The sequence below is a fragment of the Cladophialophora yegresii genome, assembly GCF_000585515.1.
Source record: "Cladophialophora yegresii CBS 114405 chromosome Unknown aczIN-supercont1.2, whole genome shotgun sequence".
Taxonomy (NCBI): Eukaryota; Fungi; Ascomycota; class Eurotiomycetes; order Chaetothyriales; family Herpotrichiellaceae; genus Cladophialophora; species Cladophialophora yegresii.
This window is the reverse complement of record NW_006913046.1, coordinates 117,888-143,942: the sequence shown is the minus strand read 5'-3', so window position 1 is coordinate 143,942 and position 26,055 is coordinate 117,888. Positions and strand designations below refer to the sequence as shown.

General features: G+C 53.9%; 8 protein-coding genes across 8 annotated transcripts; 2 read left to right on the top strand and 6 right to left on the bottom strand.

The window, feature by feature from the left end:
* Positions 1-2,088: 2,088 nt before the first annotated feature.
* Positions 2,089-2,556, top strand: A1O7_01975 (uncharacterized protein; the record flags this gene model as incomplete). The annotated part of the gene is made up of 1 exon (XM_007756011.1): positions 2,089-2,556. One exon carries the CDS (start codon positions 2,089-2,091, stop codon positions 2,554-2,556), a length of 468 nt encoding a protein of 155 aa, XP_007754201.1.
* Positions 2,557-3,934: 1,378 nt separating this feature from the next.
* Positions 3,935-4,800, bottom strand: A1O7_01974 (uncharacterized protein; the record flags this gene model as incomplete). The annotated part of the gene is made up of 3 exons (XM_007756010.1): positions 3,935-4,244; positions 4,397-4,530; positions 4,585-4,800. The coding sequence occupies 3 exons, from the start codon at positions 4,798-4,800 to the stop codon at positions 3,935-3,937; spliced, it is 660 nt and encodes a 219-aa protein (XP_007754200.1).
* Positions 4,801-6,506: 1,706 nt separating this feature from the next.
* On the top strand, positions 6,507-7,337 carry A1O7_01973 (uncharacterized protein; the record flags this gene model as incomplete). Its single annotated transcript, XM_007756009.1, has 2 exons — positions 6,507-7,032; positions 7,129-7,337. 2 exons carry the CDS (start codon positions 6,507-6,509, stop codon positions 7,335-7,337), a joined length of 735 nt encoding a protein of 244 aa, XP_007754199.1.
* Positions 7,338-7,743: 406 nt separating this feature from the next.
* A1O7_01972 (uncharacterized protein) lies at positions 7,744-8,406 on the bottom strand (the record flags this gene model as incomplete). The annotated part of the gene is made up of 1 exon (XM_007756008.1): positions 7,744-8,406. The coding sequence occupies one exon, from the start codon at positions 8,404-8,406 to the stop codon at positions 7,744-7,746; it is 663 nt and encodes a 220-aa protein (XP_007754198.1).
* A 4,109-nt stretch (positions 8,407-12,515) lies between these two features.
* On the bottom strand, positions 12,516-14,093 carry A1O7_01971 (indoleamine 2,3-dioxygenase; the record flags this gene model as incomplete). Its single annotated transcript, XM_007756007.1, has 2 exons — positions 12,516-13,536; positions 13,597-14,093. The coding sequence occupies 2 exons, from the start codon at positions 14,091-14,093 to the stop codon at positions 12,516-12,518; spliced, it is 1,518 nt and encodes a 505-aa protein (XP_007754197.1).
* A 1,046-nt stretch (positions 14,094-15,139) lies between these two features.
* On the bottom strand, positions 15,140-17,182 carry A1O7_01970 (uncharacterized protein; the record flags this gene model as incomplete). Its single annotated transcript, XM_007756006.1, has 4 exons — positions 15,140-16,506; positions 16,571-16,678; positions 16,723-16,764; positions 16,819-17,182. 4 exons carry the CDS (start codon positions 17,180-17,182, stop codon positions 15,140-15,142), a joined length of 1,881 nt encoding a protein of 626 aa, XP_007754196.1.
* Positions 17,183-17,751: 569 nt separating this feature from the next.
* On the bottom strand, positions 17,752-19,284 carry A1O7_01969 (uncharacterized protein; the record flags this gene model as incomplete). Its single annotated transcript, XM_007756005.1, has 1 exon — positions 17,752-19,284. The coding sequence occupies one exon, from the start codon at positions 19,282-19,284 to the stop codon at positions 17,752-17,754; it is 1,533 nt and encodes a 510-aa protein (XP_007754195.1).
* A 1,202-nt stretch (positions 19,285-20,486) lies between these two features.
* On the bottom strand, positions 20,487-22,790 carry A1O7_01968 (CAMK/CAMK1/CAMK1-RCK protein kinase; the record flags this gene model as incomplete). Its single annotated transcript, XM_007756004.1, has 3 exons — positions 20,487-21,654; positions 21,709-21,953; positions 22,302-22,790. The coding sequence occupies 3 exons, from the start codon at positions 22,788-22,790 to the stop codon at positions 20,487-20,489; spliced, it is 1,902 nt and encodes a 633-aa protein (XP_007754194.1).
* Between the last annotated feature and the right edge of the window lie 3,265 nt (positions 22,791-26,055).

Sequence of the window (26,055 nt, the reverse complement as noted above, 5' to 3'; positions counted from 1 at the left end):
GTCATCCGTGTCAAGCCTCAGCAAGCCTAAGAGGCCCTAAGTGCCGCTGTGTAACCCCAGGAGGCATCTGCAATTTCTGATTCATGATAATGTCGGCGTGTCTGACATCGGGGTCATTTCGAATTACATCAGTCTTCCTGCAACCCGCCGCACATCTACCGTCCAGACCTCCACGGGCCTCGAGTCTCCTCCCTCACAGCGCCTCCCTCGTCGTATCTCCTGCAACTTGTGCAACAACAACGGGCGATAGCAAGGGTCCTCCCCGCAGGCTCCTCAGCTTGCTCTGATCTTATTCTCTTCCTCTCTTAGAGTGAGCATGGCGGCCAATCACCCAGCCCTGAATCGGCTGCGTGCGTTGTCTTGTACTCACCCACGCTGCTGTTGGACCTGACGCACCGGCGAGGCCTATCGCTTCTGGGAGCAATGTCGAGCATCGCCAATACCCTCTGCGTGAACTCATGCTCCACTCTCCTCCCCGCAGGTGCGGCTCTGCGTGATGGACGTGGTACATATTTGGGTTGGGGTCATTGTGTCCTACTGGCTACCATGGAGCTGGTCTCAGGATCACGCCTCGCCCACGCTCCGGGACCATAATGGCCCTATTTGATCCTATCGACAGATATGGTTTTGGTTGGAAGACACACGACAATGGACGTGAACTACGTGAACTCCGAGTCGTGATTAAGGATGGTATGTTGTGAAATCTCAGGCCTGGAGCGTGTCGCTGACCGGCTAAGGGAGGTACTGTTTCGAGGATCGACGTACAGGGAGGGTCGATCCGATACCTAACGCAATATCTCCTCGCGAGGAAAGGTGCGGCGGCATTAATTTTCTACCTGCTAGACCTATCGCCTGTTGACATGCCTGCCTTGCAGGGACATGCCGAGATCTGAACGAGATCAACCACGCCAACGTCTGGAGCGTCTTGAAGGCCAGGGCGCTCAGCAGGATCCTCGGCGACGGGAACAGCAAGCACCTATCTCACAACGCTACGAGTTGCAGACTGCTGCCACCGGTTCGCGTTCAGCATCGCACCCGTCTGTTAGTGAGACCACCGCCTCACGTCGTGGAGTACCAATCCAAACACCGAAGCCATCACAAGACGCCCTGGCGAGTAACCCCACCTTGGAAAACTCTTCTCAGTCTGACCTCCTTCTCGACTTTATCGCTATTCCATACAGTGACTTCGAGGAATGCAACGCCTTCATTAAAGAAAATAGACGCATCCTGGACGTGGATGTTCAATCTCTTCTGCACTCTGCAGTTCAGTCCAGGCGAATTGGAGACGATCTGCGCACTCACCGTTGCGTCCAACGGTATGTCATCCTCAAAGCCTGCAAAAGTCGCAATGCTCGCGAACGAGATGACTATTTTTATCATCTGGAAGGAAAGGGCGAGGATAAAGCCCATCAAAATGAGTACGCCCGAGACTTTCACCAGGCACTGAACTCCGTGAGACGCCTGTTCGAGGCCAGCGCAATCGCACGCCGGGAACCGACGCTATCCACATCCAGAAACCAGGGTTCTGGCAATGATCAACTGAACATGAATGACCAGAGCCAGCAATCGTACAGTGTTCACGGCCCTCCCGTTCCTTCGTATCGACCACCTGCAATGCCAAGTACAGCTGCACAACCCACCACAGCGGCATTTTCGTCCTATGGACAGCAGACTAGTCGTTTTCAACCGAACCAGACGAGCGGAGAGGTGCTGGTTAGGAATTTTCCCCCTCAATCAGGCACCACTGTGCCGTATATGCCGACTCGACGCAAGAGCGGACTCGAAGACAGTCACGGACCTGCAGCCCCTTCTGTCCCGATTTCGCGTGCAAATATGAATTTCGAGCACGGAAATAAGGCAACCCATGATCGGAGCAGTTCACACGGGACTGGAGTATCTTATCCTCATCCTGCAAGGGAAATTCAGCCCGGCCGCGATAAGAGGCTTATCTTGCCGACTGTTGGCGGCTTGGACAATGTCGAGTTCAGAGGTCTATCTCAGCTACAGGTGGCAGACACTGAGCTTCTTGACCCAAACTATACCTTACGTGACGATTCTTTCTTCTTCGAGGGAAGGGTCTTTTCCATGATGTTCCACGAAAATTTCGGCCTCGAACGCGGAAAACTACAGCCTCCCAGTATTGACGGCCCCGGAGTTACCAGAGGACCAAAAGGTGAATATATATTTAGCCACATACGAAGATGGGTTGTCGTCAGACAACGAAAAGGCTATAGCATGTGTGTGCCCATCAACTCTTATCGACAACAAGGCGTTTCGGGGAGGAGAGTCGGCAATGACGGGGCCCAAGCGCATGCGATCGTCTACTCAAGCCGTTGGAAGGATCCACCTGCAGCCTTGCCTGGAGAGCCCCGGTTCAAGAAGAAGCCCATCGCCGTCGACCTCATGAACAACCAGGAGCTGAGCAATACGAGCCGAATCCATTTCGGAAAAATTCACAGCATCGAACACAACATCAAAGTGATGAATATTGGTTATGTTGCCCAACGTTCGATGGCTGACTTTCAAACATACTGGAAAGAAGAGTTTGCTCGTTAGGAGGGGCGGTATGAACAAACTACGTCTAAGCACCACAAGCTGCATCCGTCGCCGAAATCCACTCTACCATTTCTCCCACCATCGCACCGTTCACATTGATACGTCAGGGATCTTGGGTCCCAAAAGTTGGATCGCAGCCACCATGTCGGGGTGGCCGAGGGGAAAGCCTGTCACCGGGTTCCTGGGAACGTTACACCTTTCTTTGATGTTGTCGCCGCAAACGAACTTGGCAACGATTGGGGGCCCACGGAGCGCGTGCTTTGCAGTTTTGGCTTTTTGCCATCTCACTCAGCGTCTCTTGTTCAGATTTGCGGCCCGTTCGGCTGACATGTTCCTGTGCCATTCTGGTGGAGAGTGCTTGACCAGAGCCGCTTGCACTCGATTGCCTCTTTCTCTACACCTTTGGGGTATTTCAAGCTTTAAGACGATATGTACCTTATGCAGTACTAACGACGTAACGACTCAACTCATCCAGAAGCTCAATAATGCCTATGACTCCCACGAGCATGGCCGCCTCCGTTACAGGATCTAGCTGGAGGAACATGTCACGGCGCCTTGATTCATTTCCGCATGACCCTTCCCGAGCCTTTGTATGAAAGTATCACCTCGGTCATTTCGCACCAAGTCGCGTGCTACTGAGCGTTGTTCATCTCTACTCCGTACCAAGTATATGTATGCCTGGGCTTCGAGCGAAAACGACAGCCCTTCTCAGGTAGGGCGAGCCCTCCATGTCCTCTGCACAGAAGCGTGCATAGTGGCACAACAAAGGCAGGGATACTTGTATCCAGTGTCGGCTCAGTGCATAGTTTCGACTTTTGACCGCTGTGCTGTGTAGCGTGCGACAAGCGCTCTGGAATGCTCATAACCGCAGGCCACCATTGCGGCAAGCAGCAGGCACGGCACGCCTGGGAATCAAGGCCACACCCAAGTAAGGCACGATACATGCATGTCATGAATCACCATGCGTCCAGCCCAGACGCTGCCAAGAAGAGAACCCCAGAGCTCCGTACAGTATCCAATGCGCCATCGCCAATACGCCGTCTGTTGGCTATGTATGTACATGCCTTTTCTGCTAGAGTCACCCGGATCATTATCAATTACCCGATAATGTACTCCGTACTTCGAAGAAATGTTTCCCAAGGCCGTGGCGTTCGTGTCGTATTCTCGTGATTTCTGAATTTTCTCGAAGTTTTGGTGGAAAGGGTTTTGAGGGACAGGATGGACTGCACTCGCCTGCCCTGCACGCACGTCGCACGTCACAACGTCCCTGCAGAGCGCATGCATAGATAGCCCCATTCAAGACAAGGCTTGGACAGCAAGAGATCGACAAAGTTGACAGGTCACTCTGCCCTGCGCTGCTTACTCGTACTGCCGTCAGTTACAACATGTCGTCCTTTAAATCGCCGTCCACGCTCCCTTCTCCGGTGTCCCCGCCTGCCGCGCTCCCGCCGAGCTCTCTAACCTCGGCGGTCTCCCAACACAGGCTTGTCAGGTCCAGCATCCAGCGCTGATACTGCTCTTCCAGGAACTCGATGGTCAGGGGTTTGGGCCACGCTTTAAATGCCGTGTCTGATGCAGGGTCCTTGAGCATCTTGTCGTACTTTTTGAACGAGATCCGGTGGTGCGAGATGTTCTGCCAGCTGTCGTCCATGTCGATATGGAGTTGGGAACCTGAGAAGAGCTCAAATCTATGTAGAACAATGTCAGAGTAGCCCATTGCAATGACCATCTCGCCCACCCAATGGCGTCCCAAAAACAACGCAAACCGTGCCCGCGCTTTGTGCGACAAACATTGCTGGACAAGAGAGAGAGAGCTGACTTCGCAGCAACAGCGACTCACCCAATGTAGACGCCGTGGGCGCTGCCGAGACTGATGATTTTCGCACCAGGCGAAGTCTTGACCAGATGGTAGATCTCACAATATGGCACCAGGTCTTGGTGGCTCGGGTATTGCGGAAAGAATGGAAATTTGAGCTTTCGAGTAAGTCCTGTCAGTTAAGGCTGGGCCACAGGGTCGCAAGGACTCACAAAATGAAGATCGCGGCTCTTGTTCTCCTCGTATTTGACCTCCCAGAAATGACGCAGAACTATCTGATCTGTTCGTGAGAGGTTGCCGATTGCGCTGTTGGGCAACGCGGTGATCGGGTAATTTGACGGCGGCCGGTTTGCAAAGTCGAAGCTTCCACTAGTTTTGGCGGACACGGGTCTCGAATCTTGGATTGAGCTTGCCGTGCCATTCGCCATTGGAGCATGAGAAAGAGGTGGTGTGTATGATGTTGGGGGAGCTGATTGATGTGAGGCTGAGGTTGAGGTTTTGGGGTCGTGGACCGAGCCAGATCGGGAAAACCGCCTCATGCTGATGAACGGGGACATAGTTTGGCTGAAGGAAAGTAAGAAAAAAAGTTAAAGTTCTGAAACGGCGCGAGATGGATATCAAGTCACAAGATGCTCGATGGAATAAATGAGGTGGCGGAGGGTGATGAGGGCGATGAATTCGAAAAAGATGTGGCAGGTTCGTCGGTGATATCGATAAACGATGCGTGGTGGATATTTCTGGAGCGGGCTACGCCTAGTCCCGTTAGCGGCGGATAAGGTCCGTTGGAAGAGCTTCCCCCGCTAGCTGCATCAAGTTACTTCCGAAGGGGCCGCTTTTGCCAATCCCATCCCCTTGTCCATTGTACTCCGTAGCATCACTCTAGTATCCAACTTCTTCCAACTTCTGTCTAGATCATGCCTGTGTTGTTCATGCTGTGGTTGAACCTCCTATATCCTGTTCCGCGTGGTGTCAAGCTCTGCCTCGATTCATAGAGAGCTGCCATCGGTACTCCGTACCAAGCTTTATGTCAAACTGTCAACTCCAGCCGTTCAGTGGTGAAATATTCCGGAAGCGATCCGTAGCGGATGATCAGATGCGCTGCAGGAGATTGGCGCGCTCGTTCATCCCTCGTGGAAGTTCTCTTTTCTCCAGTCCCCTACGAGCTACCTGGGCGCCACGAACGACGCGAGTTTGCTGTGGTGCCTCGCTACATTTCCGGACGTGCAGCAAATGAAGGAAGGGTATCTCACATCCCTGGTACACGATGTTTTCAAGCAATAATCGTCATTGCACCTGGCCTTACAGGTCTTGGCGCGATGACCTAAACTGCGACACGCACCCAACTTTCAGTTTGTGTTCACTGGCAATTCATTTCCACGTTTCATGCCAATTTCCACTATTTTGACTTCCAACACGTGCCTTCTCCGTACGCCCACGAAGGTATTGATCATACTCAAAGCGTAGCGATGAAGTTCCCCAGATGCGACATACAGCACTCCTGTCTTGCTCAGCTCTAGCCTTCGCCCAGGACATCATCCGACCATACGATTTCACCGAACGAGGGCATCACTCCCTGGTAAACCTCGTTTCGGCCTCATTCGCGGCCGAAAGCATTGCCTAATATGTCAAGTCCTCCCAATCTGGCCAAAATCATGGAGTCCATGCGCCGGCTGCAGCTTCCCCTCGGCCAATGATAAGTGGCAAGGCTGTGAGAAAATGCTGGAGCCTGGCAGCAGAAGACAGAGCAATATCGCGAACCATGGCGCTTCCAATCATTTTTGCCTCTGACCTAGACGTGTAGACTGAACGGAAGAGAAACGGAACAACATTCGTGAACCCCTTCCCCACCCCTCTGGCATTGGTAAGCCCAAGCAGGCGACTTCATCTCAAAGCTACCTGGGTAGCTAATCTCACCTACAAACTGGTGCTCAATGCTGTGTACGAAATGTCGTTACCGGGTGCTTCGGCGAGCAATATATATATATGACATGCGTACCTCTTCAAGATTCATGCTCTTATGATCTCTCCAGCACAGCTACCACCAGACTTTCTCCTACAGCAGAAGGACAGCTAGCGACGCCGCCCAAGCTGGCAAATCTCCAGATCTTCACGAGCCTCACTCCTCATCCCAATCATGGCGACCTCTCTCCGCGTCGGCGTCCTTCTCGTCCCGCCAATGCAACTCCTCGACGCCGCGCCCATTGACGTCTTCGGCATGCTGACCCCCGAATATCTCGAAGCATGCGGCCTCCCCGCGCCGCTCACCAAACTCGCCATCCCAGTCTCGATCCACTACATCGCCGCCTCCGGACCGGGCACCTATGCGTCCATGACCTCGTCGGCGTCTCTGCCCGTGACGGATTTCTTATCTTCGGAGGCCGTCCAACCAGGTCATCTCGACGCGCTTCTCATCCCGGGACCAGACCCGAACGTCGTGCCGGATGACGAGGTCCTGGCGTTTCTCCGTGCCCACAGGGACGCCAACAAGACGGATTTTCTCGTCATATGCACGGGGAGTTTCCTGGCAGGGTATGCCGGCATCTTGGACGGGAAAAGGGTGACGGGTCCGCGGGAAATCTTGGGGCGATTGAAGAATAAGTTCCCCGCGGCCAAGTTCGTGGAGCGGAGATGGGAGAGGGACGACAGAGTCTGGACGTCAGGTGAGTTGCACCGTGTACCTGCCTTTGTTGCTGAGACTGAAGCCGAATTTTCCATTTCTCCACTAACGCATGCGTGTCTGTCTTTTCTCTGAGCAGGTGGCATCACGAACGGCCTCGACCTGGCGGCCGCGTATTTGCACGCAAAGGTGCAGAAGGAACTCGCCGACTTAGTGTGTGCGATGGCTGAGATAGGCGATCGCGGACAGGACTACGACAGTGGAAGGGTAAGCAATGGGCTGTGGTGGATCTGGTTGATTCAACGGGCGTTTTTCAGAGGGAAGACGAAAGGCCCGAAAAGCGAGTGAGCAAGCGAAACTAAACGGGACAGCGTAAAAAGATCCGGGCTGGGGGTGTTTGGTGGTTTCATTCGTTTGAGGCCATGTATCCATACATTACATGCCGTCAAGTATCCTCTGCTAGGACACGTGGACCCTTCATCCCTCCCTTCCATCCTCCCCCAATAGTATACACAAAAGGTCCGTGACACGCCGTCACCTCAATCCCTGCATGCCGTCGCAGGATATCGACATGCAGCCCTTCCCCCCAACCTCCGTATCCACCCGAACATCCACGCCGTGCTCCTCACCTGCCGCTTCTCGTCAACCCCTGCCCAAAAGATCTGTCCCAGGAAGCTGCGGAAATGGTGAGATGTCATCGCGGCTTTGCGTTCGGACAGAGACGCGGTGGGGTGGACTCGGCCATAAATGCCTCTCACCACAGCATCTGCACCTTTGTGTCCTCGAGCCGCGCCATGTCGACGTTCTCTCTGGTGACACCGTGCTTGTTGACCATGTGATTGACCATCGGCCCCAACCGATTCTGGATGGTGTGGTCGCACATGTAACAGCGGTACGAGTATCCTGGCTGGGCTCTAGGCCGCGCTGCAGGACCTTGCTCTTGACGTGGTGCAGGTGACGGTGATGCTGCTGGAGCAGGAGGCGAGGGCCGCGCCATGGCCGCATACTGACTGTGGATGGTGGCGGAGCCCGGTGCTTGACCTTGACCCGGGCCGTACTGCGCTCCTTGTCCCTGGACCGGAACTCGGTGCAGGTGCGGCACTGGAGCTGGGGGAGGCAGCGCCGGTGCCTGTCCGTACACCTGACCACCGTGTCTCTGGGATGGCACTTGGCCATGTTGGACTTGCCGAGACGCTTGAAACGGTCGTGGTAGTGGCAGCGGTGGCGGGGGCATCTGTTGTCGATCTGGGCTTTGGGCGGCAGCGGGAGTGCGAGGCACCATGACAGGGTGCAGTTGGTGAGAGGTCGCTACCTCTCGAGGACCAACAAACTCCACTGTCTTGTAGTGGAATGATACCAATGCCTCTGCTGCTTCGATCTCGCGCCGGGTGTATCTGTTGGCTTGTTGTGTGGCCATTTTGCACCCGAGATCGTTGTGCCCATAATCCCGCTCCGCCCACGGGAGAGACATAGATACATATATATAATAGATAGAATCCTGCTGCAAACAGCAAACCGTATCGAAAAGCTCATGACTGCACATATTCACTATTCGAAACATGTGGTGACAACGGTATTGATGTGCTGGGAATAGATGAAATCAAGACCACTCTGCCGTGAAGAGCGCGGCTCTCCGACGAGTATTGACACTGAAAGCTTTTACCCCGTGCGCCATCCGCGGTGACGACAGCCGTTCCGTGACAGTACTGACATTGTTGGTATCGCTGCCGTGTAGAGGTTGTTGTGACGGATCCACGGTGAAGGAGACCGGCTTAGCACGGGTATCAACTTTGAGGTTATTGCTCTCATATGGCCATGCCACGGGGAAGTAACCGCTCCGTGGCGGGGATCAACCATGAAGGTATCCTCCTCGTGTAGAGAGAGTCACTGCCAGCCAGCCGTAAAGAACACCGCTCCCTGACGGGTGCGAACACTGGATTTTATCACTCATGTCTCAGAAGTGGTGAACAGTCAACGATATCTCAACAGCTGTCAGCTGAAAGAGCTCTCTTCATCGTATCCCAGTCGAGTACCACCGCAATGACCGGCCACTGAACACAGTCAGTGCCGTCACTGAAGTGAAGACTCAGCTGATCTTGTGGAAGGTCCCGGGACAGTTCAGTGTGAGGATGAAAATGCTCTCTAGCAGAATGGATAGGGTGGCAAAAGAGGGTATTTCAAACCGGCGATGTCCACCTCCGCAGCATGAAACATGCTTGTAGCGATGTATCCGACCATGAGGAAGGTATTCTGTGCGAAGAAGGCCCGATAGCCCTATACCTCAAAGCCCACACCCCCCTGCCGTTGGGGCCCCACCCGAGGTACGTGGGGTACCAGTGCTGGTGGTCTGTGAGCAATGTCGACGCTCAAAAAGCTAGCTGTGCAATGTCGATGAGGCGATGTCAGAAGCTCAGGTGAACATCTTGGTCGACATCAGGCTCGAAAGCTAGACGTACACTGTCGATGATTTCGTGCTCGACATCCATATCAGAATCCCCGCAGGAAAAAGGCCTGCAATCTAGGCATCAAACGCCTGATGCACTAGCTCGACGAGATGAAGCCGTGAAGCTAGATGTACGATGTTGATGCGGCGATTTTCGAGAGCCAAGTAACCAGTCTTGTCGAGACGATGCTTGAAATCCAGGTGAATAATGTCGACGGGACTGGGTCTGCACGCTAGAAGTTCGCTGTGCAGGCTCTTGGAGCAGCGCTGCAGGCCGCAGCGTACAATAGGCCGGCCATTTTCTTCTCGAGCGGTTTCCCGTTCTGCTGTTCTTCCAAACGTTTCTTTTGCTCTTGCATCAACCTTTCTGGCGTATAATGTCGATGAGGACATCGAAGGTCGCATGCACTGTCCTGATCGGATAAAGGCCAGGAGCCAAGCGTACACTGTCGATGAGACGACTCTTGAAAACAGGACGTCTGGGTCAGGTTCTTCTTGAGCTCTGCGCATAGGCAAAACGTGCCTCCACCCAAAGATACGCGATGTCTGTCCAGCGAGACTTCAGCCCCATCCTCCGCCTCAAGATACATCCACAATGCTGGATGTCGAGAGGTAGAAATCTTAGCATGGAGATGTCTCAACTTTGACGCTGTCTTGCTGAATTCGATCTTCAACAGACGAACTTGTCTTGGGAACAAGCAGCACAAGCCGTATTCTTTCATGGCGTTGAGGCCTTCAGCATACCGATCACCGCATACCGATGCTTTGCCTTTTCATCCCGGAGATGTCGAAAAGTCTCAGAGCATTGCACCTCCGGAAAGACCCATCCAGGCTAGGCTACGAGCCGCCCACTGAGCTGAGGCGATCGACAGATGCTCCCATACCGACCAGGTATCCCCAAGAAGATATCTCGACAGTACGAGCCTGGGAGACAAACATTTTGCTGTTCGTTTGTCGCAGCCAAGTGACCTTGGTGGTACATCTTTTTTGGCTTCGAGCTCCAGCAGAAAGTGTCTGTGACTCGCCGCGGATGTTCCAACGTGAGTTGTCGGACAAGGCACCTTCTGTGATGCGCGTCTCTAGCTCCTCCACTCCATGACGTGATTGCAGCCAGGGATACGTTTCCGCAGTCGACACTCTTGCCGGTGTGCTCGATCTGAGCAATCAAGTTGCGTGTCATCTTGACTCTTGCAATGATCCTGGCCTGGCAAGCAGCCATGGTCAGCACATGTGGCTCTGGGAGTGCGGAAGCGAGGGTAACTACTTACACGACAGCCATGCGGCCAGTAAAAGGGTCGTAGGTAAGTCAAAATGCCTTTGTCACATTCTCATTCTTCTGTCCAGGTAGACGACTTCCACCGCGATCATAACTTTGATGCACAAGTCGTCTTCCCAACGTGAAGGGTTTGCTTGCCGGACGAACCAGCAAGAAACACATCCGTGTACTTTCCGCAGCATGTGTGTACAGAGCTAGAAAAGAAGCCTGTACAATTGCAGCTATGCAGACACCGCCGTGTAATGGCAAACATGTCTCTCCTTCATGCACGTGTGCAAGAAACGCCGGAATCTCCTCGTGAATTTGATTTCTCATGTGAGGGAGAATCAAACGAATGGTGAGAACCGGGAAGCGTAAGTGAAAAGAGGAGGCCGCCAGGTGTGAAGCGGGAAGGGAGTGTGGAAAGGGGCCGCAGCCGCGTGAGGGATCTGCTTACGCTCGAGCCACTGAATCGACACAGGGGCCTGCGCCACCCGTTCGTCGCATCGAGAGATTTGCCACAAAAGAGACTGGAGAGGACACCCATGAAGAAAGAATCATCATGGCCCGCGTGGTCGTCGGCCCGTCTGACTGAGAGGTTGGCTTCAAAGGGAAGATGAAGAAACGAGTCGAGAGGTCAGCCGCGACCGTGCGGCGTCCAGATAAGTTGGCTCCAAAAGGAGGATGACCTTGTCTCCAAACGAAGGATGAAATTGGCTCCCAAACAAGGACGAACTTGTCTCCAAGCGAAGGATGAACTTGTCACCCACCGAAGAATGAAGCTGACTCCACAAGGAGGATGGAATTGGCTCCCAAAGAAGGATGAAGTTGTCCCCAAGCGACGGATGAACTTGGCTTCCACAGAAGGATGAATTTGAATCCCAAAGAAGGATGAAGTCGTCTCCAAGCGAAGGATGAGCTTGACTCCAGCCGAAGGATGGAGGAACCGGCCGAAGAAACGAATGAAGAAAGGAAGCAATAAAGCAAAGGGTGCTTCAAGCAGTCGCCAGTGGAGTTATATATATCACACGAAAATCAGACATGTCCAAGCCCTGATCTGCCACCGCGAAGGCGACGAGACAAGGACTTGGACAGTCGATGAAGAAAGGTATGGACAGACGCAAGAGGGCCACAAACTCGGGGGGAAGGGGGGATACTTATACTTTTCGCCTCAGCAGAGGAAGGTGCTGCCTGTGTCCTCTGCTGCTGCCGACCACGTCTTGCCGAGTCATCGCGGCCGCTGGTGACGCGGATGCTTTCACGCGAAACCACTTGCGTAGCGGTGACATGGTCAAGCTCACGCCGATGAAGTTCTACCGGTCTCAGTGGGGGCTGGAACGACAGGCTGGCCATGATATTCCCCATTGTTCTGAGCAAAATGGTGATTCACGAGATCAGGGCGGGACGAAAATCGGCGCCAAGACTCGTTGGAGATTAACGAAAAATCGTTAGTTCTGATTTGTTCACGTCGATTAACGAAATCCGTGAGTTACGATTCGCTGACTCATAAAATTAACGGAAATGGGGAAAAGTGATGCTGGTGGAAGACCCTGACGGTCAGGTGTGTCGAGAGCGGGAAAAATCGTGAAGGACGGAAGGGGCGGAGTGATTTGAGGCTCTGGCAGGCACCTAGGAGTTTGGCACTGTTCACTGGCAAGAAGGAGGCTGAAGGGGTTGAGTCCTTCGTGAATGTCCAAATATCATACGCTGTACTGGGGGCTGGAGGCGGCTGAGACTCTCTGTGCATCCACATGGGCTTATTGTGCCGGCCGACAGCATGCTTTTTATCCTTTTTGGCACCGTATACATGAAAGTGTGCACCTAGGTCTTAGACGCTCCTTTCAGAACAGTACTTCTTGACCTCTTTGTCCAGCTTTTCTCTCTGGCTGGCAACGTTATCCATCATCTCCCGTACCATCTTGACCTCCTGTCCTACGTCCTGCCCGACACACCTCGCAAGCCCACTATCAACAAAGACCTCTTGCATCATATCCATGACAGCAAACAGCTGGTTCGGCAACCAGGTGACGATAGGACTTCCTCCTGTAGCAGTAGGATGCGAGGACCGTTTGATGATATACTCTCTTGCAAAGAGCCAGTGGCGCCAGCGGAAGCTTCGGACATGGTCCAGCAGTTTAACATATAGTGTTGGCAGCAACCAGGGATTCTCGTCACCTCCGGCGGTAGGGCTAGATGGAGGATGAGTGCAATATTTTCTAACACCGATCTCTGCGCTCTTGCTCATGACCCAGGCGAGAAAGTCTTTGTGCGGCTTCGGTCGATAGCTCCTGAAATCCCTGAGAATCTCTGTCAGCGGGTTTTTGGGCATGGGTATCTCCAGCAGATGGTCCAGGAGTGGGATGATACTGTCGTTTGCTCCGGACTCTCCTCGGAAATATAGCGGTTTCGTGTCTCCATAGCGTGTGCCTTGGTAGATCACTCCATGAGGAAACATGGATTGAGAAGTGATGCCGAAGATAAAGGTCCGGTAGGAGATGTAGTCTTTCGGCAAGGAATGTGTCCACATCTGTTCCATGTGGGATTCAATCAGGGTCATGGAGGATAAAAGAGTCTGGAAAGCGGTGATAGCTGCAGATGTATCGTTGCAGCTGTTCTCGATCGTCGACAAGAGGTCGACAGCGCCCGCTATCAGAGGCCCGGTCTCTTGCACCATGTGGATGTGCGTGAGGATGAAGCCAGCTTCTGAACTTGAGTGATCAAGTCCACGTTCGAAGGCGCGGATGAGGCGAAGATTCTCGTAAACACTCGCTCCCAGATTCGGCTTGACGAGGCTGTAATTGTACAGTGCATACGAGGCAGCATACGACATGAATGGCGGAATGTCAAGGCTAGAGGTAAGAGCATCGATAAGCTAAAATCACAAGAAGATACAGAATGCTATCACTCACATGTCTGCAGCCTTGACGAGTGGAGAGGCAATACATGCCGGGAGCACGGCTCTGCCTAAGCCATAGCCAGCATCGTGATCTTTGCACCACATCTCCCAACAAGGCTCCAACAGATAGGCGCTGGCAAGGAAGGAGTAGTCCCGGAAGAGAGCAGTGATACACTCGAGGTCTATTTCCCCTTCATCGATCCGCAGGCTGTCAACGTAAGACGTCAAATCCGGCAGAACACCAGAGTCGATAAGCGGACCCAGCTCGAATGTGGCGAGCAGCCCAGGTGAACCATCGGCCTTGACGATTGGCATGTCGTCCAGAATGGCCGACAGGGGATCGAACTGTGCTGGAAGGCGGAGCAAAGGGGGACGACAGGGCAGGAAGCCGGTAGACGTAGTGACCGTGAATGGATCGGCGGACCGAGGCAGGCTGCCGACGTTAGAGCGGATATTTGGGAAGAGAGCGGCCAGTGGTGGGAGAGGGGGCGAGTCGGTGAGGTATGTCATCCTCGCTGATGCTTGGGCAACCGTCTGAAGAAGAGTCAAGGGTCTTTTTGTCTAGTATCTGGGGACTGGCAGAAGAAGCAGGACGATGGGCTCCTGGCAGCGTGGTCTGTGCCAGGCTCAACTCGAGAGCGGGACAGATTGATATACTCAAGAGGCCGGAATGCCTTCCGCCACCAGAACCACTGCAGGATAGGAGAAGAGCGATTTGCTCAATCACTGCATGCGACTCCATTGCAACGCAAGAACCATCATACCAACCCTGGTAAAGAGATCCCGCAGACATCGCCATCACCACGATTCCATCCAGTCCTTAGGACAGCCAGCCTTGTCTTGGCGCTAACATGGTCCCCCAGCGACCACATGCAGCAACATCGCAAACTCCTGATTGACATTCTCAGTAGAGACTCCTGTATCTGACGGACAGTGCCGTTGCACCCAGCCGGTCAAGACCGGGGATTCTCAGCTTGTAGAATTGAGTTGGTGGGACATCGTGTTCGCAAGCCCGCTGGAAGCCTCCGCGGGTCGGGCGCGTGATAGCTGGGCTGCAGTTGTTAGTATTGTCGAAAGACTGGTGAGAAGGAGAAGCTCACCGCAGCCCCTCCTCTCCTGCTTCGATCTTAAGTAATTGATTGTCTGCTATTCCGGCCTCTGCTGGGTGCAGTCGGTGAGTCTCCTTGTGATTGGGTCCATGGCCGGAATAGAAACCGGCCCTCGACTGCGCCACAAAAGCCAACTTTCGATGCACTCTGATTGGCTCTCTGAGAACCTTGGGGTGGCCTGTCGTCAGAGCTGCTGGGTCCGCCTGAGGGACTGCCACATGGGAGGTCTTAGAGCACGTTTCGAGACCGTGTATGTGCTTATTCGGCTCCTGTCACAGTATTGTAGGAAGAGCCAAATGGTTTCAAACTTGGGCTGGAGGACGCCCGAGCTGCCCAGACTCGAACACCTTTTGACGTGATTGTCTGGCTCCTCACAGATCATCTTGGGCGAAAGCTGTCTGAGAGGTTTGAGATCGATCCGGTAACTGGCGGTGTCCACAGCTTTCCCTATGTCAATTCGAACTCCATCATCTGCTCATCATCTATCTGATGTCCCACCAACTCCGCTGGATTCAGCCCGTGCACGGCGCATTCGCCGAGGAAGAGGCATCTGAGAGCCTGTTGAGTTGCGTTCGCAGGCGAAGACCGGACGGTCTGGCGCCAAGAGTTTTGAGGCTTGCCCTTCCCCCTGAGACCACGTCTGACAATATCGTTGCCATCTGGGTTGCGCCCTTCAGTGAGACGCCGTATTGCATACAGCACCTTCCCACCTGTGAATGCACAGAGCAAATCTCCGGTCTCGACCATGGCAGAAGTTCGGACGGCGCAACATCGGGCATCAGCTTCGAGTGAAGTTTGAATCAGCTTCGCAGAATAGTTCTGCTCCACCGTCGATCCCTTCACTGTCGGAGACTGATGTAGCAGTGTCGTGAATGAGGAGGCCAGGGAAGCCAGTGGCTGTGAATATTTGTCTTGACCCATGGCGAAGACATCATCCAAGGCGGACCGGCCCAATGAGTCAGCGACCAGGAATGATCCAGGCCACGCGAGTGGACGCGTAACTATGCAGCCTAGGCGGACCCCGGTAACGACCATCGACAATCGGCGTGACGACAGAGGCAGATTTGCGGGGTCGAAGTGCAACTTGTAGAGTAGTGGCTTGACCCGTTCCAATGGAATCGAGGAGCTGGAAGGGAGTTCCTCATCGAAAGCAGATTCTGGACCAAGCTCCGTGGGATTGCTGAGAACCAATGGTCGCAGTGGTAGTTTCTGCCGCCAATCTGGAAGCCAACCAGGCCAATTTACTGCTTGAGCATTGCCCCTGTATCTCCCAGCAGCACTCAAGATCGCCAGATCCTGCTCTTTATCGATGCAATGTCGGAAGACTTCCAAGTATAGTCTGAAAAGATCTTCTTCTGCCGAGGATACGATCGCCTCGAAGGAGCGATCCAAAGACGCCACCAAATCAGGCACCAAGCCGAGCAAAGCATAGACCGCATCCTCGGGCTTCGTGCTCAGCCTCGGTCTGGTTAGCATGAGCAGGTTGCTCAACGTCAGCGTGCCCTTGTCGAGTTCATTTCGTACTTTTAGAATGTTCTCAAAGGCGCCATCGGAGTCGTACAGCAGGCTGGAGCTGCGAAGCTTGGACGCATAGTGGAAGTACCATAGAGAAAGATCGCTCCATGCCATTTCGAGGTCGCCGCAGCAGATGATTGCCGCTTTAGCCAGAACAATCTCCTGAAATGTCCATTTCCTCGAGAAGTAAACGTGCTGGAAGATTGACAGTGCATGTTTCAGCGCAGGGGGTGTATTGTTTCGCCTATTCTTCGGTCGCGTGGTTGGGTAAGACTGGCTGTCGAGGCTAGAGGTTGAAGCTGAGAGGCTGGTCAGGCTCTCCCGTGAGCTCGAGGCACGGCTGGAGCGTCCCGAGAGGCCCACTGATCGTGGCGTGGTTCGTGGCGGCAGTGACTTTCTTCGAGGCGTCGGCGGCCTTGAAGAGGAGTGAAGGAAGTCGGAGCGGACGAGACTTGAACTCAATGAAGTCTCCTGAACCAGCTCGAAGGCAAATGACATCTTTTTGTCGTACTTACCCAGCCAGATGATCACGCGGCACGCTGAAGAGTAGAGTTTTCCTAGTGTCCCCTTGTCAGAAGGGCATGCTACTTGAGAGAGCATCGATGATTTACCCATCATTGCAACTTGCTTCATCAACTCTTGATTTTCGAGCTGGTTGATACACAGCTGGTCCACCCAGATCCGTCTCCACGAATCCGGGTATCGCAAGTGAGTGAGAGCAGTATACAACGACTCGGTGATAGTGAACTCGAAGCCATTGCACGAAATGGAATTGGATTTTGTGGTGTCGCCCCAGACATATGAAAGTGCTTCGAACTGGGCGCTTGTCGGAGATGGTATCACCTGCAATTCGCAGACCATTGGAGTATTCTTGCCAGGGGCAAGCAACAAGGTGCGAATTTCATCGTCGCGGAGGGTACTGTACACGTCTCGCGCAGTGGCATGACCGTCCAGAACGAAGCCGCGGTCGTCCATGGACTGGTGCGATCCGTTTCGAAGCGCGGCGACTCAGCGACAACTTCAACGTATATGCTCCTCCATCCATCGAAATTTCCAGTAACAAGTCATAGATCTCGCTGCTTGTGGGTCGGTGGGAGTTTTGCAGAGCTGTCAATCCAGCTGAAACGTTCGTGCTCTGTCCTCGGCACGCTGCCGGGAAAGTCTTCGCCCCCCAATTGTCGCGGGGGCTTGCAATCGGAGATTCGACTCGGGCTTGTCTTGCAGGGGTTGTGACCCTGTTCGTGCGACGTCTTGCCGGACGAAACGTCAAACTTCACGAAGAGAAAATGGGAATGGCGAACGGGAGAAGAAGACTGAGACGGAAGACTAACGAGGATGAAGAAGGCAGGAATCTTAGACACCTTCACGTCGACGTGGACGGCAAGAGTCAGCAGCATTTTCAGGACCGCAGAACACTACACGCCAAACAATCCCATTTTCCGTTTATCAACATCGCTATGTGAAATTTCGATCTATTCCTTCCGAGCCTATTGTGCAAATGCTCGTATGAGCCCCTAACGCCGCTCTTGTGTGCCAGAATCGAGTCAATAAGCCACTTTCAATTTCCATCCTGCGCCCACGATGCGAGCCGCGCTCAACAAAACGCAACTAGCCGCATAACTGCAACTTGTAAAGACAATCAGACCCCAGTATTCCCCGTTACACGCGGTAACGAGCTGACCGGCAATTGGAATGCCCGTCAGGCTCCCAAAGCTCACCAGTGTATAGCAGGTCGCGTAGTAACGGCCGTAGTTCTCAACTCTACAGAGTTGTCCCACGCAGACCGGCGTCAATGAGATGCCAGACCCGGACGCGAAACCGAAGACGAGGGCATAGACTATGATCAATGCGATGTTGCCCCCGGCAGGGAGCCAGAATGCCAAAGTCGACACAAGGCATAAAGCAATCGTGACCACCAGGGCATTGAAACGGCCGACCTTGTCCGCCACAAACCCGGGGAAGTAGCGTCCGAAGCAAGATCCGACGTTCAAGATGGCAATGATCTGATAGGAGAAGGATGATGAAACGCCATTGCGCAGTGCGTAGCTGGAAAGATAAGTAAGAGGAACAAAGAGGCCCCACTCGACGAAGAAGACACCAGCCGTGGTAAGTGCGAAGACGGGATCCCTGAAGATGCGGAAGTCGGGCAAGATGTTCTCCTTTGTGGCCTTTCGAGGTGGGAGCCTCGATCTGATGAACAGGTTTGCAACAATGAGCAGAACCAAGTTGATCAAGGCACAAACGCGAGTCGACCACGCCCATCCAATCTTGGGGAATAATGCCTGCAGAGTCAAGGGGAAGACAATTCCGCCCATCGAGCCACCAGCGGCAGCTAAACCAGTTGCTTGGCCGCGTTTGCGCAGGAAGAAATGACCGAGTGCAGCAATGGCGGGCGTGAAGACCAAGGATGTCCCTGTCCCGCCCATCACACCAATGACGACCAAGAAATGCCAGTACTCAGTGCAAACGCCCATGACGAGTTGCGAGGCGAGCATGAGGACGGACCCGGCGAGGACAAGCCATCGCGGACCTTTCGCATCGAAGATTGGACCAATCTGTACACCAAAGAAGAAAGAGAGGAACGCATAGATGCCGAAGATCCAGCCAACCGTGCTCTCGTTTTCCGACTGAAGCTGATGTGTTGAGAGATAAGCTTGATAGGTTCCCAGCGTGTTCATCATTCCTAACGCAGCCATCAGCCCGCAGAACGAACCCAAGACGCAGAGCCACGCCTCCTTCCCTCCTTCGGGGTAGGTATTGCCATAGGCATCGGTTGAGACTCGGCTGGCTGTGGCCAGGTTACTCGGAACTTGGTTTAACGTCGGCACCGAGCTCGAAGATGAGGACGATCTTGGTCGAGAGGTGCAGTTGTCCTTGTTAAGAACTCCATGACTGTGATGGCTGTGCGGCCGTTCAAGGTCACAGCAGTCAGGACCTGTGAAGGGCGCAGCGGCTATCGATGGAGCGGCGGACGTCCCCTTGCGAGACCCGAGGCTTGGGCGCCTCAGCTGGGAATTTTCCCGGGCGTCAGTTGACTGTTTTTCTGCGATGGTCGCAGACCTCTTCTCGTCGTCCATGCTAGAGTCAGTGAAGGCATCGAGCGTCTGTTCACTGTCTTTCCACGCAGGCTTCTCTAGTCCCACTCCAGTGCTTACCGGTAGTGTGGCAGATGAAGGATGTGTTGTGCTGGAGTGCCGCCACGAGTAACGGTGATGATCGTCATGTGTCGAAGCTGGTCCTGACGGATAAGTCTGCAGTGGGTGTCCTTGATCTGGTGCTAGACGGCTTGCTTCCTGGGCCAGACTAGGCTGGTCCAGGGGAGTTCCGTAGTCTTGCTGTTCTCTCCCTTGGTTAGATGTCATGGACAAGTTATATGCAGCTGAAACTGAACCCGAGGTGAGCTGGGCTCCTAAATATGGCGTATGAAATTGCGGGAAGGCTCGGTGGCCAGGCTCAACCTAGTCCTGATTATATATGAAATCTTGCTCTCAACAGGCCGTAAATTGAACACAGTCCGCACAGCACAGCAGATGACCAGCAAGAAAGAAAGACGTGAGGGACGGCGATAGCCATGGTACCAGTCGAAGGAGGAGCCGCCAGAAATTTCACCATGTTGGCTCGGTCATGTCCGTCTAGCTACGGAGCTACATACCGTACGGAGTAATTATTGCATCTTCTAAACGGGCAGGGACGGGGTAATGGCCAGGGACGGGGAGGGACCCGCCGGGAAAAGGCCCCCAGGAGATGCCGGATCTCGTACACGGCTTCGTACACGGCTTAGTACATGCTTCGTGCGTGCGGTCGTGCATGGTGAAGGCGGGATCAAATTTCTAACCCCATCGCGCACATGACTCGCGGCGATCTTCGCTACCGGATGTCGGATTCCCAGAGGGCAAAGGACACGCGTGATCATACCATAGTAAGCTGCCTATATCATAACCGAAACCACATGGCACGCACATGGCCAGCTTGTGGGGGACAGAGGCTAGATGAGAGGACGCATGGAATTTCATGATTCATTTCTAGACATCATCAGGCTGAGTGTATCTCTTGTGCATTGCTTGTTTCTAGCCTATGGCCTTCGATGCACGAGTAAAATTCGGATTATTGACAGTTCGCTCACATTCATTCCGTGCCCTCTTCATCAGCGACCTGAAATTCGCAGAATCACTCCGATCCCGCACTTTGACCTGACCAAGGCGTCTGACCAAGCCAATCCAACTGTGCCCAAGTCTGGCATTCAAATGGTTCTGCCGTTGTATCGACCGCCCCTCATGTCTTACCGAGCACTGATCTCCTCTCTCAACTTGGATGGCTCGTTCGGGTTCGCATTCCCTATCTTGTTTCTTCTGCCCAATAGTGTCGAGTTGTCCAAACTGAGCTCGAACGGTTGCTTGTTCCTCCTTCCGACGCTCTGTTTGGCCGCAGCTGCGACGGCCGCGCTATGTTGTCCGTAGCCTCGCTGCTCTTGCTGACTTGCATGGTGTTGGCTTCTAGCCGGAGCAGCCGACGCTCTCGCCTGTGCTGCCGCGGATGGTTGTGGTCCAAGATTGGTTGTACGCATCTTGGCCTCCATACTCGAAACATCGGCGGGCTGCTGACTTTTTGGCACTTTACTCGAGACCTCTTCTTCGTCCTCTTCATCGTCCTCGTCTTCATTCAGTGGATTCAGACCGCCTGGTATACCGGCTCCTCGGTAACCTTGCTTGAAATTCTTTCTTCTCTTGGCTTCCTCTTCCTGTCTGTGCACGGCATAGCCGACGTCAAATACTTCACGTAGGTTAACTGCACCCGGAGACCTGAAATCTGCTCGCCTGCCTCCTGGAGTGAGGGTACCAGGAAATTCTGCGGGGAGATTCGCTGCTTGAGCTTGGTCTTTTTGACGCATGTACAAGGGTGTGGCCAAGGGCGGGGCGTCTGCAGCGGCGTATGTAGGTTCAGTGGTGTTCCGAATCCATGGATGATTCAGGAATTCTTCAATGGTGTAGCGTCTGTCAGGGTTGACAGTTAGGAGGTGGGAGACCAGGTCTTGCGCCGACTTTGAGATATCGTCCCACCAGGGGGAGAGGAAAGTGTATTGACCACGGGCAACCTTCTCAGTCAAGACCTGAATCGATTCGTCGTAGAAAGGTGGAAATCCACACAGGAGAGTGTAGAGGACACAACCAAGAGCCCACATGTCGACTGACTTGCTGTATCGCTCATCCTTGACAATCTCCGGGGCCGTGTAACCCACCGTGCCGCATGGCGTCATGGTTTGGGAATCCCAGATAACCTTGGACAAACCGAAATCGGCAATCTTGATCTGACCAATACCGCCAGCACCGACGCCTGGGATAAATTCTCCCTCGTCGGCTTTGTCTTCGTCATCTGGGCCTTTCGGTTTGGGATTGCGTGTCGGTACGAAGGGTATGGGGTAGAACAGAAGGTTTTCGGGTTTTATGTCCCTGGGTTGAGATCAGTTGTGTTCCTAATACTTGTCTCCAACCTGTTACACTCACCGGTGAACGACGCCCGTCTCTTCGTGTAGGTAATGAAGTGCCTTTGCCACCTGGGTAATGACGTGACGGCTAAGGTCTTCGCTGAAGTATGTCAGGCGGACGATTTGGTGGAAAAGTTCACCACCAGGACAAAGTTCGAGAACGATGTAGTAGTATTGTCGTGACTCGGAAAAGTCAATGAGCTTGACGATGTTGGGATGATCCAGCTGACGCATGATCTGGACTTCTTTCAGAATATTGGCCCGCTATGAACACTGGTCAGTCTGCGGTCGGCCAAGTATCGAGTGGCTCGATAACGCTGATTGGAGAACAACGGATGAGGCCAACTAAGGTTAAAGTAAAAAAAATGTGCGCACCTCCACGCCCTTTGGTTGTTTTTTGAAGTTTGGATGAAGGTGAGCATCGCCCTAGGTTACGAGAGGTTGGTTTTGAAGCTGCCTTGAAGGAGTGGTGGATTTTGGAGCGAAGATGGGAGGGGTTATAGGCTACTAGGCAGGGGAGAAGCCGACGCAGGGGGAGGGTATGGAAGGGGAAAGGGTGGGTTGGAAAAGGGAGGTCGATAACATGGCAGCGTCCCCTGACTCCAGGCATACCTGATTCGAGTTCATTTCGAACTTGCGGACGACCTTGATGGCGACCTCATCTCCAGTTTGGGTGTCCCTAGCTTTGTAGACGTTGCTGAAGGCGCCGTCGCCCATCTTTTCTACCAGTATGAACCGTTCAAGTCCCGGATATCTCGGCATCTTGCTGGCCCTCTCTCTCTCCTCAGCGACAATAGCTTGGATATCGGCCTGGTTGATCTTCTGGTTCTTGCCTGCAACATGGGCTGCCGCCCCGCCAGCCTGAGCCGCGACATTGCGGTTGTCACCAGCGGCCACGGAATACTGTCCAGGTTGAGGTTGTACGTCCTGCTGCAGTTGCCGTTGGTTGTGACCCAGTGGATCGCTAATTGCGTGGTGGTATTTCTGTTGTTGAGCGTGGACTGGCGAGACGTTGGTGGTGGGCTGGTCGCGGGGAGGTTCGGCAGCGCGGGCTTGCTTGCCATGACGTATGAAGTTCTTGAGATTCTGAATGGTGCTCATCTTAGCAGTGGTACAGCGGGCGTGAGTTGCACGAGGAGGAAGAGTGAGAAGGACAGGGCCAAAAGACGTCGAGCTGCCAGACTGGTGACAAGTGAGGATGAGTGCGAGGTCGAGATTAGAAGAAAAGTTAATGGGGTATGAGTGACAGTAGCGGCAGGATCAGGCGGGAGGAATGGTCCTGGGCCCAGATCTCGTATTGCAGGATGAATGCGGTGGATGATTCAGCACGCAGCCCAGGTAAGCTAAGCGTAGGAGTAGGAGGTGCCGTGCCAATTGCCAGTCGGGCTTAAGAAATGCAGATGCAGTGCAGCACTGCAGCTCATACAGGGGAGACGAAAGGGTAAAAAAGACTTGGTTGGACGAGAATGGAGAGAGAGTAAAGTGAGTGGAAGATGAAAGATGGAATCTCGACATCAAGTTTCGGGCGCAGTGACGCCGTTTGGGAAGGAGAAAGCAGTGAGTGACGAGGCATGAACGCAAGCAAGCATGGCAGACGGGCAATCGTGGAGGGGCATGGGGGGCTTAGCGGCCATGATATCATAAATCACAGGGGATCGACGGTCACTTACAGGTGGGTTTAGCGGCGGATCCACGCCTAAAGATGCGGCTGCTGAGGAAGCGTTCGGGGCTCTGCGGGCTGGTGTCCTGCTGGCTCTCTGGCCGTCTCCGCGACTTCGAGCTTCATCTGCTGTCGCTGCCGAAGTTGCTGTCCAAAACGGTGTCGTAGCTCGCTGCTGACGCTGATCTGCTCGAGCTATCTGCAGGGTTCTGCAAGCCCATGCGGCATCGCGAGATCTCGCTGTTTCAGCTTCGTACCCGCGCCACTCAGGTGCCACGCAAGGCTGGGTCGTGGTATTTGCCATCTCGTCAGCCTGCATTCCTCCGCCGACGTCATCAGGCATTCTCCTGACTGGTGCAGCCTGGCGATCTCTTCGAATCTGGTGGATTTGGTGCACCGTTTGTCCTGGTCCAAGGGCGCGGGTTGCAGAGGCCCGTCGGTTCGACACGATGATCGCATGCCTTTTGTTCGCAGGATTGGCCGCGTTCAATCTCCCAAACGCTTTGGGAGAGCACCGGGCTTCATAGTCTTGGTAGTGTTGGTCGAGCTCCCTGTCCAGGTCCAAATCCAAGGCATGGTCAAAATTGAAGTTTGCATTTAGAAGGCTGTTTGGGTGGTAGAGCTCATCGTCCAGAATGATGGGCTCGATGATTGTTGGTACTGGAGGCGGATGCAAGTCAGGTATTTCGTGATCCTCCACCCTCCAAGAGTCGAAGTATGACTCCCAACTATCCATTGGGGTAACGGTCCTGGTTGACGATGCCATGGATGAGTTGCGCTGGTGGCAGGCCATAGTAGGCAGGTGCTGCTGGCAGACTGAATACACAGTAGGGAATAAAGGAGCCTACACGGTATGGTAGGTGTGTAGCCAATGGGTTGACAGAGGTGCCACCATCGAGGGATGCCTGAGATAGACGAGGTAGAGATATTGGTCACTGGGGACAGCGAGCGCTATGGATGAGGCACAAAGTCTGCACAGATTCAACCGCATCAGAATGGGGGTCTATCATTCTTTTGTGAGCACCCGCCTGTTCCCGTACTCGGGCCATGCTGGTCGGCTTCGATCATGCTGTATGATGGCTTGATGTTCCGAGATCACCGATTGCCATCAGCTTACCTTAGCCAGGGCCCCTCCCACAGCCTTTCCCACGCATGCTACTCGCTCAGACTATCTGGCAATGACTTGGACGTTAGCCCGGGACTGCAGAAACAGACCTCGCATGTTGGTGTTACCCCTGAGTGAGATGGCAGGTCATGCATGCTCGCTCGACTGGGTTCGGCATACCAATGCAAGGGGAACAGAGCTCCAACGAGCCGATACCAACTTTTTCCCAGGCGCTAGCACCATGAAAGCTCTCCACTATTTGATTCTTGTAAGGCTCAAACACGTCACGACCAATGCTGTGCCGTGCCTGTCTCGCAGCCGATTCGACCATGCCCTGCTCTGGGCGCGGCAAGAGGACAAGGCCACGAACCCTATCAGGCCTATACATCCTGCATTGTCCATGTCTCGGGCGCCAATCGATATACTCGTCCTGGGATGTTCCGTTGGACCACCGTTGCTTTCCAGCACCGAGCCGCACTCTTGTTGAACCACCTTGACATCACGCGAAGTGATAAGGGGCTCGTCGACCGCGCGTCCCCTTTTCATGGCACGAAGCCGAGTCGCGGTGGACGCGGCGACGGCAGTGCTCTCCAGTGAAGTGGTGGCTGTTGTAAAGGGGGTCACTAAAACTGCTCGTGACTGCTTCCGCGCGCCCAACTGGCGACTGCCCAGAATCTCACACTGCCTGTTATGTACGGAGCGTGGCTCGTGACTCTGGGTGTCGGTAGAATAATTTCGTCTCGGTGGTCTCATGATACCTGGAGATTTGGTCCTTTGCGGCTCGAATCTCCTGGATTCCGGCTTTCGTACTCCATTCACACGTGCCGTAGTAGATCTTGTCGCATGAGAGATCCTACACCTGTTCCTAGCCTGTGCACCATCTTACTCTAATCTCAACAACGGTCACGCCGGCAACGCCGGGTCTGTCGAGGTGTCGGAGATTTGACAGTCGACGCGGACCGTGCCCTTCCACCTTTTCGATTTGAGGCGGCTTTCGCGTCTGACACTTCTGCATGTGTGCGCCGTACCTTGCATAAGTGGCTTGGACGAAGCGGAACGATTGCGGAGGCGTGCACACAAAGGCGTTGCCACGCTAGTGGTGGAATGACGGTGCTTTGAAAGACAAGCCTATTTACTATTGGTTGTCCGAGGCAACCACCCCTGAGTTTATTTAAGCGGGTTAGCGAGCACCCACCGTGACACCTAGAGGCGCCCCTGGTGTGGGATGGTTCTAGGCGTGCTTTAGGCACTGAGCCCCTAGAGCGTGGTGTCATCACATGAAATTGCTCTGTCATTCCGCCGGGGGCTGTCATTTTAATTAGCGCGGCAACGCCTTTGTGTGCACGCCTCCGTACCCGCAACAGATATCTCTCATCTCCTCTCCGTCTTGACCCTGCAAAGCCGAGCTGCCAATAGTTCCTTTGGGCTGGTTGGTGCTCGAGCGCGAACCTCGTCTTCGTCAGATGGAATGCTTCCAGTCGTCCAGTGTCTTTACCGACTCTGGTAGAAGATCTACAGCACGGCACCGTGCACTGTACTCCGTAACGACGCCTGGATGACGCAGAGGATGGTTTTCCGAATGTGTCAAAAGAATTTACCTT